This window comes from Natrix helvetica (assembly GCF_964273705.1).
Source record: "Natrix helvetica genome assembly, chromosome: Z".
NCBI classification, from domain to species: Eukaryota; Metazoa; Chordata; class Lepidosauria; order Squamata; family Natricidae; genus Natrix; species Natrix helvetica.
The window spans coordinates 45,105,992-45,120,754 of NC_138554.1; the positions used below are offsets into that span (position 1 = coordinate 45,105,992).

At 44.2% G+C, this 14,763-nt stretch overlaps 1 protein-coding gene across 2 annotated transcripts in view; it reads right to left on the reverse strand.

Annotated features, from left to right (window-relative positions):
- STAT3 (signal transducer and activator of transcription 3) overlaps positions 1-14,763 on the reverse strand; it is a 62,210-nt gene that overhangs the window by 26,209 nt on the left and 21,238 nt on the right. For both annotated transcript variants that reach the window (XM_081933693.1, XM_081933692.1), the window contains exons 2-3: positions 8,548-8,689; positions 6,681-6,825 (exon numbers count right to left, since the gene is read on the reverse strand). In XM_081933693.1, the coding sequence (XP_081789819.1) occupies positions 6,681-6,825; positions 8,548-8,675 (273 nt within the window). In that variant the 5' untranslated portion in view covers positions 8,676-8,689. The remainder of the gene's footprint in view (positions 1-6,680; positions 6,826-8,547; positions 8,690-14,763) is intronic.

Sequence of the window (14,763 nt, forward strand, 5' to 3'; positions counted from 1 at the left end):
TCTGCAACCATCTGCAACCTATACTTACCCATCAATCTCTTTGCAGCATACTGTAGGTATGCGTCGATGCCTACAAGTCTAAATCAAGCTTAAGGTGAAATGTTGTTACTCTATGAATTGATTTTTCAGGATAAAAATTGAATTATCTCTACATTGAAGCATAAACACTGATGCAGAAATGTATTGGAGAAGTCTGACCTTGAAATGAGAAATGATGCAATATTTGGGCTCTGGGTTTAACTTCAATGATAGGTAAAAAGATGCAACTGAAAAGAAGAGTTGAGCTAGCATCTAATTCAGAATAACATTACATAAGACCAGGTAATTTTTGTCCAGTAAGGAACAGGTAAGATGTGATGGGCATCATTCAAACTACTATTCTCTTTTATATCACCTTCTCTCCTCTATCTTATGTCCACTTTAGTCATCCCCTCATCTACAATGTGAGGAGTATAAGGACTATCTTCAGAGTTACTAAGATAAATATTTGCATGGGAAGCTTCTCTACTGTTTCAGATTTCCTTATGTAGATAATTTTGTTTATGAATGATAAGAAGCCATTGCAATGAATCTATATAATGAGAATGGGTACAAATAAAATAGAGGCAATATTGGTGGGAAATAACCACAGCCACGTCTTAATTGCTTTTCATTCCTGGAGGAATGGCGGTCTGCCACAGAGCTCCTTAGATCCATGGGCTCTTTTAAGGGAGCAGGGGGTGCTGCCGGCCCCCTTTTTACACCATGGGGGCCAGGTGTCCAATAAAGAGCCACCCTGGATCTTTTTATGACCCAAGGGGGTCTTCCAGGGTGGTTTGAAGACCTGGAAAAGCTCGGAGAAGCTCGGAGTAGCTTGGAGAATGGACCGGTGATCTGCCGATGAGAGACGCCGCCCTGAGACGCCGTTTTGAGATCGGAGGAGTTTGAGTTCGCCATTCTGAGATCGGAGGAGCTTAGAGGAGATCGGAGGAATGGCGAAAGGTGAGGAAAAGGCGTCCGGAGCGTGCGGGGGTGTGCTGCTGTTGTTATTGGAGGCGTTGTGGCTTGGAACTGAGCGCTGGGGCGGCGGCGAATGGAATGGCCGACCCTGGGGCGGCGGTTACCCAAGCGGCGGCGGCGACGGCTGGAAAGGCCGGACGCCGAATTCCCCGGCCTGCAGCAGATTGTGAAAGATGTTGGAGATGTTGGAGGTCGAGTTGGAAGGATTGGAGGCCAGCAGGACTGGAGCAGGAAGGACTGGAGTAGGAAGGACTGGAGCAGGAAGGATTGGAGGCCAGCAGGACTGGAGCAGGAAGGACTGGAGGCCGGTAGGAGCGGCGTTGGAGCTTGGAATGGTGGCTTTGGGTGCCAAGAACATGGATGCAGGCCTAGGCAGGACTTAAATGCCGAAGGCCTGGTAGGAGAAGGGCTGCGTTTCAGGAGGCTGCTTAGAGGCTGGGGGGGGGGGGGGGAGTTTGCTGTGAACTGGCATGAGGCTAGAACATCAGCTTTGGCAGGGGAGTTTTTTACCTCCTGCCAGCTGCCTTCATGACTGCACCATCTACCCCCCCCTGCTGACTCTTGGCCTAACAATTGCCCCTGTCTTCCATCTGTGCGCGCCCTGGAGGACTACCTCCCTGTCTTCGTCTGATTGACCATCTGCCCCTTGCCCATTATCAAGCAATAATCCACCTATCCCTCGCCACCCACCATTGACCACCCACCAGCCCCCACTTATTGACTGGCACCTGACCATCTTATTACCATCATTACCCCCCCCCCTCATCTAGGACTGGACAATTTCTTTTCCACCGGAACCCGGCTTTTTCAACTTTATTGGACTATGGCTTATTGGCCAGAACATCTGCAGCACAGAGCCTAGGCCCTGATGAATTTTTAATAACATATGTACTCAAGGTTAGACCTTATCCTACTGCGGGAGTCCCCCCTCTCGTAGGTGTGGCCCTCTGCCCTCTCAAGGGCCCACCTTGAAGACGGATTTATTAATCTCGAGAGGTGGAGGAAGCGGAGACTTAGGGGTTTTTTAATTAAATGTTTTTTAAATTCTTTTAGGGGTTTAGGGGTTGGGGGGGTGGGGGGGTCAGATCAGGAGCGATGACAGAGCCAGGTCACCAGGTGGGGTCACGAGCAGAAGGAGCGGAGAGGAGGAGGGGGGGAGGATATCATTCCCATATGGGGCTCCTTGATTCCAACAGTCGTAGGGAGGGGCAGATACGAGGACAGATTAACAACTCGCAGTCGGTTGGGAGACCGTGAGTGCTGGTTACACCCGGTCGCTCGTACCAACCCCCGCGTTCTAGGTGGTCAGGATCTGCAGGCCCAGGGCCTGAGGCTGTTGCTATGCAATGCGAGGTCCGTTGTCAATAAGGCCCCCCTCATTCGTGATCTAATTTTGGAGGGGGAGCCAGACCTCGCGGGAATAACGGAAACCTGGTTGGGCCACGAGGGAGGTTTACCCCTCGTGGAAATGTGCCCACCAGGTTACCAAGCATTTCACCAGCCCCGGGCCCGGGGAAGGGGCGGTGGGGTAGCAGTGATTATCCGGGAGGACTTAGAGCCGAGGGAGTCCTCTGTGCCACAGACGTCCGGATGTGAATCCCTTGTTGTGAAATGGGGCCCTGGGAGGCAGTTGGGCCTGCTGATAGTATACCTGGCTCCCCGCCATACATCAGCGACCCTGCCTGAGCTCCTCGAGCTGATCGCATCGGTGGCGGTTGAGACCCCCAAACTTCTAGTGATGGGGGATTTTAACCTGCCATCGGTGGGAGAAGCATCAGAGGGGGTTCGGGAGTTCATGGCTTCCATGATAGCCATGGACCTGACTCAAGTGATTCAGGGCCCGACACGCGAGGGAGGTCACACCTTGGACCTTGTTTTTGTCTCTGGCCAGTGGTTGAGCGATCTGGGAGGAGTGAACTTAACCATCACTCCTCTGTCATGGTCAGATCACTCACTCCTCCGACTTGACTTCCCTGGTGCTACCCCCCGCTGTGGGGAGGCGGAACCGGAAAGCACTAGATGGTTCCGCCCCAGGCGCCTGATGGAACCAGATAGGTTCCAAACGGAGCTTGGGGCACCTCCTGCAGCCCTGACCCGCCCTCGGGTAGAGGACCTGGTGGCCGCGTGGAACAATGCGACTACCGGGGCCTTGAACCAGGTGGCGCCTTTGCGGCCTCTCCGGCGGCAACGATCCACCCTGGCTCCTTGGTTTACCGAGGAGCTAAGGGTGTTGAAGCGCCGCAAGAGATGCCTAGAGAGTTGTTGGAGATCCTCCCGATCCGAATTTGACCGAGCACAAGTACGAGCCCATTTAAGGACGTACCTTGTGGCATTGAGAACGGCCAAACGCCAATATTGCGCCGCTCTCATTGCATCCGCAGAGAACCGCCCTGCCGCCCTGTTTCGGGTGTCCCGCTCCCTCTTGTTTCAGAGGCCGCGGGAGGCCCCTTTACAGGGTAGGGCAGAGGAATTTGGGAAATATCTGCAGGATAAAGTCGCTCAAATCCGGAAGGATTGGGTCCCCTTCAGTGGCCCAGTCGAGACGTCCGTGGCGAGTCTTGAGAAACCTTTCTGGGAGGAGTTTGACTTGGTTGCCATTGAGGATTTGGACAGATTGCGTGGACGACTGCGACCTACCACATGTTTACTGGACCCGTGTCCCTCCTGGCTTGTACTGGCATCCTGGGAGGTCACACGCGACTGGCTCCTGGGCCTAGTGAACGCTTTGTTGGGTGAGGGGTCTCTTCCGGCCGCCTTGAAAGAGGCGGTGGTGAGACCTTTGCTCAAGAAGCCTTCCCTGGACCCTACGGAGCTGGCCAATTATCGTCCTGTCTCCAACCTTCCCTTTCTGGCGAAGGTTGTAGAGAGTGTGGTGGCTTCTCAGTTCCCACGACATCTGGAGGAGAATGATTATCTAGACCCGCGCCAGTCCGGCTTTCGCCCCGGGCACAGCACAGAGACGGCCTTGGTCGCATTGGTTGATGATCTCTGGAGGGCCAGAGATAGGGGTTGTTCCTCTATCTTGGTCCTATTAGACCTCTCGGCGGCTTTTGATACCATCGACCATGGTATCCTGTTGCGCCGACTGGAGGGGTTGGGGGTCCGGAGCACCGTCTTGCGGTGGTTCGGCTCCTACCTTTCTGGCCGGACGCAACGTGTGTTGGCAGGGGAGCAGAGGTCGACCCTAAGCCCCCTTACTTGTGGGGTGCCACAGGGGTCGGTCCTCTCGCCGCTCCTGTTCAACACATACATGAAGCCGCTGGGCGAGATCATCCGTGGTTTCGGGGTGGGATATCATCTGTACGCTGATGATACTCAGCTGTACATTTCCACCCCGAACCACCCCAACGAGGCCGTCGAAATGATGTCCCGGTGTGTGGAAGCTGTACGGGTCTGGATGGATGACAACTGACTCAAGCTCAACCCTTCCAAGACGGAGTGGCTGTGGGTTCCGGCCCCCCCGGTTCAACCAGTTAATTCCATCTCTGGCCATTGGGGGCATCCAACTCGCCCCCGTGGAGCGGGCGCGCAATTTGGGCGTCCTCCTGGATGCCAGGCTGTCCATGGATGACCATGTGACAGCCGTGGCCAGGGGGGCGTTCCACCAGGTTCGCCTGGTGCGCCAATTGCGCCCCCTATTGGACCGGGATGCCCTATGCACAGTCACCCATGCGCTGGTGACGTCTCGCCTGGACTACTGCAACGCTCTCTACATGGGGCTTCCCTTGAAATGCACTCGGAGACTGCAGTTGGTCCAGAATGCGGCCGCGCGGGTGATTATGGGGAGTACTAGGTACTCCCATGTGACACCGCTCCTGCGCGAGCTGCACTGGCTTCCTGTGGTCTATCGGGTGCGTTTCAAGGTCTTGATCACGATCTTTAAAGCGCTCCATGGCTCAGGACCTAGTTACCTGCGGGATCGTATTCTGCCCCATACATCCCTACGACCCATCTGTTCGCACAGAGAGGGACTTCTCCAGGTGCCGTCCACTAGACAGTGCCGAGGGGCGGCGCCTAGGAGCAGAGCCTTCTCTGTGGCGGGCCCAGCCCTGTGGAATGACCTCCCTCCGGATATTAGGACAACCACTGACCTCCGCTCCTTCCGTATAAAGCTCAAGACCCACCTATTCCAAATAGCTGGCCTGGCTCAACCATAACTTCATAACGCTCCTGACGGGTTTTTTAATTGGTAATTTTATTTAATGGGATTTTAAATTGTGTTTTTTAATTGTCTTCACTTATTAATCTACCTCCTCCATGCACATGTATATGTCTTTGTTTTTATGTATGTATGTTGTCTTTATCTGTTTTTTATCTGCTTTGATTGTACGCCGCCCCGAGTCCTTCGGGAGAGGGTTGCGGCTAATCAAATAAAATTATTATTATTATTATTATTATTATTATTATTATTATTATTATTATTATTATTATTATTATTATTATTATTATTATTATTATTATTATTATTATTATTATTATTAACAAGTTTAAGGGAAACTATACAATATTGCATCAAGGACAGTGCACATTATCCCCTTGGGATATTTTGCTAACAATATACTTTCTTGGCTGGGATAGACTGGCCAAAATGATTTATGCTTTAATAGCATCGTATTTAAATTATCATCATGTGTCTTAGATGGGACTTCCCTTAAAAATGTCCCAGCACTTTCTGCCAGTACAAATATTCTTTAGCCTGTTGTCATGTGATGTACCTGATTCAAGTCATTTTATACTTTACTCTTGGTAATTTAAGCTAGCTACCTGTTTCAATATACTTCTGCTGACTTGTAAAATCTTGAACAATTCAATAGATACAATCGGTTAGAATGGTTCTTGTGGTGTGTACTTGTCTACCTTCACTTGAGTATCTTAAAACTGTTGCTGCAAAAGTGTTGTCTTCCTGTTGTGGGCATCTTCTCTAAAGAACTTTCCACTTTGTGTATATCAAGTTTCTTTTATGGTTTGGTGTCAAAAGCTACTTAAGATGTTCACCTAGACTTTTAGATCCCCCAATTACTTTGCTTCCGACTCCATTAGGAGGTTCAATCTTATTAGTTTACCAGTCTGCTTTTGTGTTACTGATATAACTGTTCTTATTTTCTAGTTTAAAGTGAGATACTAATATAATAACTGATAATTTTTGTAAGGTTTCCCTGAGAGGCATAATTGAACTAGCAGGCTTGCAGCTGGAGATTCAAGGACACTAATAAAATACTTTTTATTGCAGATACTAGAAAAGCCCTTAATCAAAAGTAAACAACTACTACGGCCTCTAGGATTCGCATCACATTGATGGCAATCATAAGACTCTTTCTTCCACTCTTATGTCAGAATGGACTGAAGGACTGAAATAACTATCCAAACAGAGGAGTAATTAGTACCTATGTATTGTTATTGCTATTGAACAATCTGGTCTCGGGCCCTTTGCTTCTGACCTTTTAAACTCTTGCTCTCACAATTATATGGCAATGATAATGATAGCAATAAATAATGATAATATATTCAGGAAGGGAATCGCTTTTTTCTTTTGCATTTTGCTATGACTACAAGTCAGCACATTTCTTGCATTTCAGACTGTTAAATCTTAGAAAGGTACTTGGAGGCGTGTCCTGTCATCTTACAGATAGGTATTCAGGAGTTCATATAATACACGATTAAAATTTGCCAGCCATTTCTACCTGTAGGAACTGTTTGATCCGGCGTAGATTATGCTGATAGAGAACATTGGATTCTTGTAGGAAGCGACTGTACTGCTGGTCAATTTCACCCAGAAGATTGTGAAATACCAAAGTAGCATGAGACTCTTTGCTGGCAGCATAAGCCCTAAAGAGGATAGCAAAGGAAATCCAACTTACTACTACAGTTTATAAGATATCTTAGTCTAATTCTGTGAAAGTTCCTATCTATTAAAAGCAGAACCTATAATAATTAATGCCAAAAAAGTTTCTGAAGTTCTAAAATGCAAGAAAGTTCATGTGAATTTCCAGTGAATTTTGCAAGCATAATTCAGGAAATTTAAGAACGTAACACCCACAAAGGAATTTCGATATCCCAACTGTCAGTGTGCCAATTAAAAGAAAAGAACTAGATGGCAGTCTATGGAAAATAGTTAGTTATCCCTCATTTTGGGAGGTGAAGGTAGAAACTTGAAGATTCTGTTTTCTGTGAAATAGCGTCCTGTGGGAAGTTTGACATATTCCAATGTTATCTGTCTCTCACAAACAAATAAAGGCAGAGATTTTCCAATGGGCATTTGGACGTTGTTACTTATTTGATTAATAAACAAACAACAAGGCTCTGTAATGCATGAGATTTAATAAGGGTGATCTATAGTATTATGTAATACAGGTAATCCTCGACTTACAACAGTTTATTTAGTGACCATTTGAAGTTACAACAATGTAACTGAAAAAAATGACTTTAGACCATTTTTCACACTTATACCTGTTGCAACATCCCCATGATCATGTGATCAAAATTTGGATGCTTGGAAACAGGTTCATATTTATGACAGTGTCAGTGTTCCCAGGGCCATGTGATCCCGTTTTGGGATCTTCTGACGAGCAAAGCAAATGGGGAAGCCAGATTCACCTAAAAACTGTATTACTAAATTAATAGCTGCAGTGATTCACTTGACAACTGTGGCAAGAAAAGTTGTAAAATGAGACAAAATTCACTTAACAATGGTCTCACTTAGTGCCAGAAATGTTGGGCTCAATTGTGGTCCTAAGTCAAGGACTGCCTGTAATCCGTATACCAGATGTACCCCCAATTATATTCCTGACAACCTAACAATTTCAGCAAAAAAGAATATAAAAGGGAAGGAATCTCACAAATGAAGGGTGCATATCCCAAAAACCTCTGTGTCTAACAGCAGGGAGTTACATGGTCCACAACTGCAAAGCTTCTAAATCATTGCTCAGGCAGAAGTCAGCACTTCTTGCCCTAATTTCAAAGAGCAATCAATCAGTTCAGACTTTTGGCAAAAATGATCTGTTTCTTTTCTAGAAATAGAAAAGAGTAATAGGAAAACCAGAAAGGCACTGCATGTATAGATTAATAAAGGAAAATAAGCATTGGGCTTCCTGCTATATTGGACATGAGTTGTTTGTAAACATAATACATATCTTGTCTCTAATATATATGTATGTATGTGTACACACACACAAAACACAGGGACACATATCTATATGTGTGTGTGTCTGTGTGCGGGCGCATGTGCATGCACACTTCCTCATTGCTTCCCCAAAGATGCTTCCTCACCTTAATTTTTTGAAGCAACAATATAAGTCAGTTGAGCACCTGTATTTTACTCATTGATTTGAAGAGTTCTAGGACAACCTTTTGGGCACCAGGGACAAGTTGAGTTCTGTGGAGAGAGGTTTCTTTGCAGGCTGGAGGGGATGTGGTTTCGTGTACTGCCTGCATCAAGTGAATGGGGCATGCCACAAACTGACCAAGGACCAGGGCTTGGGGACCCCCGCTCGAGAACATATGTGTTTTTGCTCAAATGTATCCAGGAAGCTAAAAAACAGAATTTCTCACCAATCCTGGCTCTCTATCCAAGGTGCAAGGAACTGCCGAAGTTCCATTGGAAAGCTGTCACTGTAAAGCTGGTGGAGCTGCTCCAGGTATCTTGTGTCCAATTGCTGCAATTGGTTCCATTGTGCCATCTTGGCAGCTGACTCTGGAAAGAAGAAAACATACAGGGCATTTTAATGTGAGCTCTCTATTGATGAGTCAGGCTGATGCTATCCAAAAATATCCAATCATCAATTAATAACAACCATTTCTGATTTACAATCACAAGTAAAACCAAACAATGTAAATCTGTAACAACAAGGAAACAAAGCTCAACAAAGAAACATTCCTACTGGCAATTTATGGTTATTTCATTTTAAGTGACTTATATCCAATTATTTTGCTTCTGATTTTTAGTCATAATTATTGTTGATGCATGCTAGATAACTGAGAAAGCCAAAGAATTCCAAAAATACTAGACTTTATTGATTACAGAAAGGTTTTCAATTTGACAATACCAAAATGTGGAATATGCTCAGAAAAATAGGAATCCTAGAATATCTTACTTTCCTCATGAGAAATCTGTATAAATATAGACATATGGCAAAACACTAATACCAGATAATCAAACTAATGATAACAGGAAGAATCACCGGCCTTAGAATTGCCAGTGAAGATAACAAAATGGTAGATATGTTTTTGCCTTCTAGCATCAACCATCAACAATAATAGAATAAGCAGTCAAGAAATAAACTGCCAGCTAGCGGGCGCATGTGCATGCACACTTCCTCATTGCTTCCCCAAAGAGCAGCTATGAAAACCTTGCGAAAAATATTCAAATGCCATGATGTGTCCTCATTGACAAAGATCAGAATCATGGAAGTGATGGTATCTTCTGCAATATGCTCTGGAAATGAAAGTTGGACTTTGAAGAAGCAGAAGAGGAAGAGTACTGACACTCTTGAATTTTGGTGTTGGAGAAGACTCCTGACCATATCATGGACAGCCAGAAAAGAAATTAATGGATCATTTAAAAATATTGATCCAGAGGCACAAAATTAGGCTCAAAACTATCGTGCTTTGGATAGATTTTGTGAAGATTTAGCTCTCTGGAAAAAGCTCTAATGGTAGGAAACGTAGAAGAAAGAAGAGGACAAGCAGCAAGATGGGTAGACTCAGTTACAGTGGTGATAAGTGCACCATTGGAAAAGCTGAAAGTTTAGGCTAGATACAGATTGTCATGGAGAATCTATCTATCTATCTATCAATCATCTATCTATCTATCTATCTATCTATCTATCTATCTATCTATCTATCTATCATCTATCTATCTATCTATCTATCTATCATCTATCTATCATCTATCTATCTATCTATCTATCTATCTATCTATCTATCTATCATCTATCTATCTATCTATCATCTATCTATCTATCTATCTATTATCTATCTATCTATCATCTATCTATCTATCTATCTATCTATCTATCTATCTATCTATCATCTATCTATCTATCATCTATCTATCTATCTATCTATCTATCTATCTATCTATCTATCTATCATCTATCTATCTATCTATCTATCTATCTATCAATCATCTATCTATCGTATATATGTTTTTGTTTGTTTGTTTGTTTTATTGGATTTATATGCCGCCATTCTCCCAAAGGACTCAGGGCGGCGTACAACATTAAAAAACACATATCACAAAAATTAAAAGGAAATTAGATAAATATCCAAAAAAACAAACCCAATTAATCTGACAATAACATTTTAAAAATTAGATAAAATTAACAGGCCAGGCCGGCTTGCTGGAAAAGCCAACTTTTTAGGGCGCGTCGGAAGGACCAGAGGTCAGGGATTATGCGAAGCTCCGGGGGCAGCTCATTCCAGAGGGAAGGCGCTCCCACAGAGAAGGCTCTCCCCCTGGAGGTCACCAGCCGACACTGTCTGGCCGACGGCACCCTGAGAAGGCCAACTCTGTGGGATCGTACTGGACGGTGGGAGGCTACTGGTGGCAGTAGGTGGTCTCACAGGTACCCTGGGCCTAAGCCATGGAGCGCTTTAAAGGTAATAATTAGTACCTTGAATCGCACCCGGAAAACAACCGGCAACCAATGCAGGCGGCCTCATGCTGGTCTTGTTGTATTCGGGTCTTTTCCCGTGTAAGATTGAGATTGTCTTGGCAATGTTTTGGCAAGGTCTCACTCGCCATCTTCAGACTGGTGTTTTGGGCTTAAAGCGTGATTGAAGCTGCCGTCCCTCTACAAACCTTGGTGGGGGTGTGTGGAGTGCTGGCCCCGTTTCAGCAAGTGGATTGATTGGATGTGTGGCTGTATCATGATTGGTTGATTGGTGCTGATTGGTGCTGGCTGTGTGTCTGTTGGTGTTTTGTGTTGTAACGGCCTAGGTGGTGGGTGGGGCTCGTTTGTTGACTAGGGCTGGTTTCCAGATATCTGGTAGGCGGGAGGTAGTGTCACGTTTATTCATGTAGTGGAGGTGTTTCTCTATTTTGATAGGAAATAGAAGCAAACAACCAACTTCCCTTTCTGGACATCCTAATCTACAAAAAACTGAATGGCTCCCTAGGACACACCATCTATCAGAAAAAAACACACACCAACCGCTACTTAAACATATAATCCCATCACCACCCTGCACAGATTAACTCTGTAGCCAAGACCCTCATCTCCAGAACCAAACTCCTAGCCGACAAAGACCACCTGAAAACTGAATTACACACTCTCACAAACGTATTAATCTCCAACGGATTCCAAAGAAAAACAATTACCAACCTAATCCAAAGGGAGACTCCCCCCAAAAACCAAGACATAGAACAGGACAACGGCATCATCCTGCTCCCTTACATCAAAGGCACCACATATAAAATCAGCAAAATTCTCCACAAACACAATATCAAGACAGCCTTCAACACTGATCCAAAAATAGCCAACATCTTAAGAAACCCCAAAGACAAAATCTAGCTAGAAAACCAAGGAGTCTACAAAATACCATGCAAAATCTGCCCTGCAACATACATAGGACAAACGAACAGGAAAATAAATGCACACATCGCAGAATACAAGAACTCAGTAAGAAAAAAAGAAAAAAACTTCCTCCCTTTTCCAGCACCTTAAAGCTACAGGACATGAAATTAATTTGGAAGGAACCAGGTTAATTTCCAAAACTGAACACTTCAACAAGAGAATAATTATGGAAGCTATCCAAATAGAGAAACACTCCCACAATATGAATAAACCTGATGATACCTCCCGCCTACCAGGCATCTGGAAACCAGCCCTAGTCAACAAATGAGCCCTACCCACCACCCAGGCCATTACAACACAAAACAACAACGGACACACAGCCAGCACCAATCTACCAATCATGATACAGCCACACATCCAATTAATCCACTTGCTGAAACGGGGCCAGCACTCAACCCCCCTCCCCCAAGGTTTGTAGAGGAGTGGCAGCTCCAATCACGCTTTAACCCCAAAACACCATCCTGAAGATGGCGAGTGAGACCTCGCCAAAACGTTGCCAAGACAATCTCAATCTGACATGGGAAAAGACCCGAATACAACAAGACCAGCATACCTACACCTGTGAAAAGCTACGCAAACACACACAAATACACACACACACACACACAGGTGAACCTCAAAAAATTAGAATATCGTGCAAAAGTTCATTTATTTCAGTAATGCAACTTAAAAGGTGAAACTAATATATGAGATAGACTCATTACATGCAAAGCAAGATAGTTCAAGCCGTGATTTGTCATAATTGTGATGATTATGGCTTACAGCTCATGAAAAACCCAAATCCACAATCTCAGAAAATTAGAATATTACATGCAATCAATAAAACAAGGATTGTACATAGAACAATATCGGACCTCTGAAAAGTATAAGCATGCATATGTACTCAGTACTTGGTTTAGGCCCCTTTTGCAGCAATTACTGCCTCAATGAGGTGTGGCATGAAAGCTATCAGCCTGTGGCACTGTTGATGTGTTATGGAATTCAATAGCAGCCTTCAGCTCTTCTGCATTGTTCGGTCTCATGTCTCTCATCTTTTTCTTGGCAATGTCCCATAGATTCTCTATGGGGTTTAGGTCAGACAGGTTTGCTGGCCAATCAAGCACAGTAATCCCATGGTCATTGAACCAGGTTTTGGTGCTTTTGGCAGTGTGGGCAGATGCCAAGTCCTGCTGGAAAATGAAGTCAGCATCCCCATAAAGCTCGTCTATGGAAGAAAGCATGAAGTGCTCCAAAATCTCCTGGTAGACAGCTGCGTTGACCCTGGACTTATTGAAGCACAGTGGATCAACACTAGCAGATGACATGGCTCCCCAAATCAACACAGACTGTGGAAACTTCATACTGAACTTCAAGCATCTTGCAGTGTGTGCCTCTCCAGTCTTCCTCCATACTCTGGGTCCTTGGTTTCCAAATGAGATGCAAAAGTTGCTCTCATCAGAAAAGAGATTGTGGATTTGGGTTTTTCATGAGCTGTAAGCCATAATCATCACAATTATGACAAATCACGGCTTGAACTATCTTGCTTTGCAGGTAATGAGTCTATCTCATATATTAGTTTCACCTTTTAAGTTGCATTACTGGAATAAATGAACTTTTGCATGATATTCTAATTTTTCGAGTTTCACATATGTGTGTGTGTGTGTGTGTGTGTGTGTGTGTGTGTGTATGTATGTATGTTTTCATAGATTTTCATAGGTGTAGCCAACTAACTAGTCATAAAATATTTATTCAATATTTCTAAACAATTAAGTCTTGTTTAACCTCTGGGGTACAGAGTTAGTGTTGACTCCTAGCCTGGAAAGTCCCTGGTCTTTTCCTGACAAGATTTAAGAAGTGGTTTGCCATTGCCTGCTTCTGGAAAGAAGAAAACATATAGGGAATTTTAACATGAGCGCTCTATGAGTTAGTGTCAAACCAAAAACTGTTTTCTAGTAGCTAATCTTGCTCTAGAATACAAGAAGAATCCCAAATAGCTTTAAATAGCACTTCAATCCCAGCTATTTTCATCCCACAATACATAGTATGTTAAATTCTGTTTTCCTTAATAGGTCACTAACCAAGGTGAATTCTACCTAAAGGAAAATCTTTAATAACAAAAAAAATCAGCTCTAGATCTAATAGAACCTTTAATTATGCATTAAAAAAAGTTAGTTCCTTCCCCATTTAGCATCTTTCAAATGTTTTCCTCTAATATGGCTATTGGTTTGTTTTCATATCACAACAACTGAGGAGACCTAGAAATTACCATATTTTTCAGACTATAAGATGCGCCGGAGTATAAGACGCACCAAGATTTTAAGGAGGCAAATTTAAAAAAAGGTGTTGCCTTCCCCGGCCCCAAGGAGCACTCTGCAGGCTTCCCAAACTCTCTGCATGCCCCATTATTATTATTATTTTTACAAAAAACAGGGTGCAGGAGACTTGTAGAGTTTTGTAGATTTTTTGCAAAAATGGGGCGTGCCTAGGGTGTGGGAAGTCTATATAGTGCTCCTGGGGACGGGAGGGCACAAACACCTCCATTTTTGTGAAAAATGGGCCTGTTTCACTCATTTTTGCCCTCCCCCACCCCCAGGAGCACTCTGCAGGCCTCCCAAACCCTCTGCACATCCATTTTTGTGAAAAATGAAATGTGTAGGGCGGGGTTTCGGGAGGCCAAAAATGCTATATTCAATGCATAAGATGCACCCAGATTTTCTCTCTTTTTTGGGGGGAAAAGGTGCATCTTAGATTCCAAAAAATATAGATTGCTGTCTCCTCTTCCTCTTTTATAGGTAGGGCTGAAATTTTCTTTAAAGCTTCTATTGATTATTTTAGTTCCCATCACAGCAGCTTTTTATCCTTAATTTTCTCTCCACTTTCATCTTCTGTCTCATTGTTGTTGTTTTTTTATTATTTCTTTGTAACTGCACCATCCACTCCTTCAATCTCCCAATAAAATCCCATTCTGTCTCTCCATGTTTTCTCATAAAACTGTCAGCTTTCACTACATTTACACATGCTCCTTGCCATTCTGCACTCTTTGCTGTTGATTGCTCCACAAATTCGTTCCCCCCACAGCTTTCTTCCTACCTATATTTTATTACTTGCACTACCACCCACATTCTTTATTTTACTTTCCTCCTCAATGTTTTCAACAGCTTCCCTGTCTTGCAGATGTTTCTTAAATATCTAAATATGGATAAGCTATATT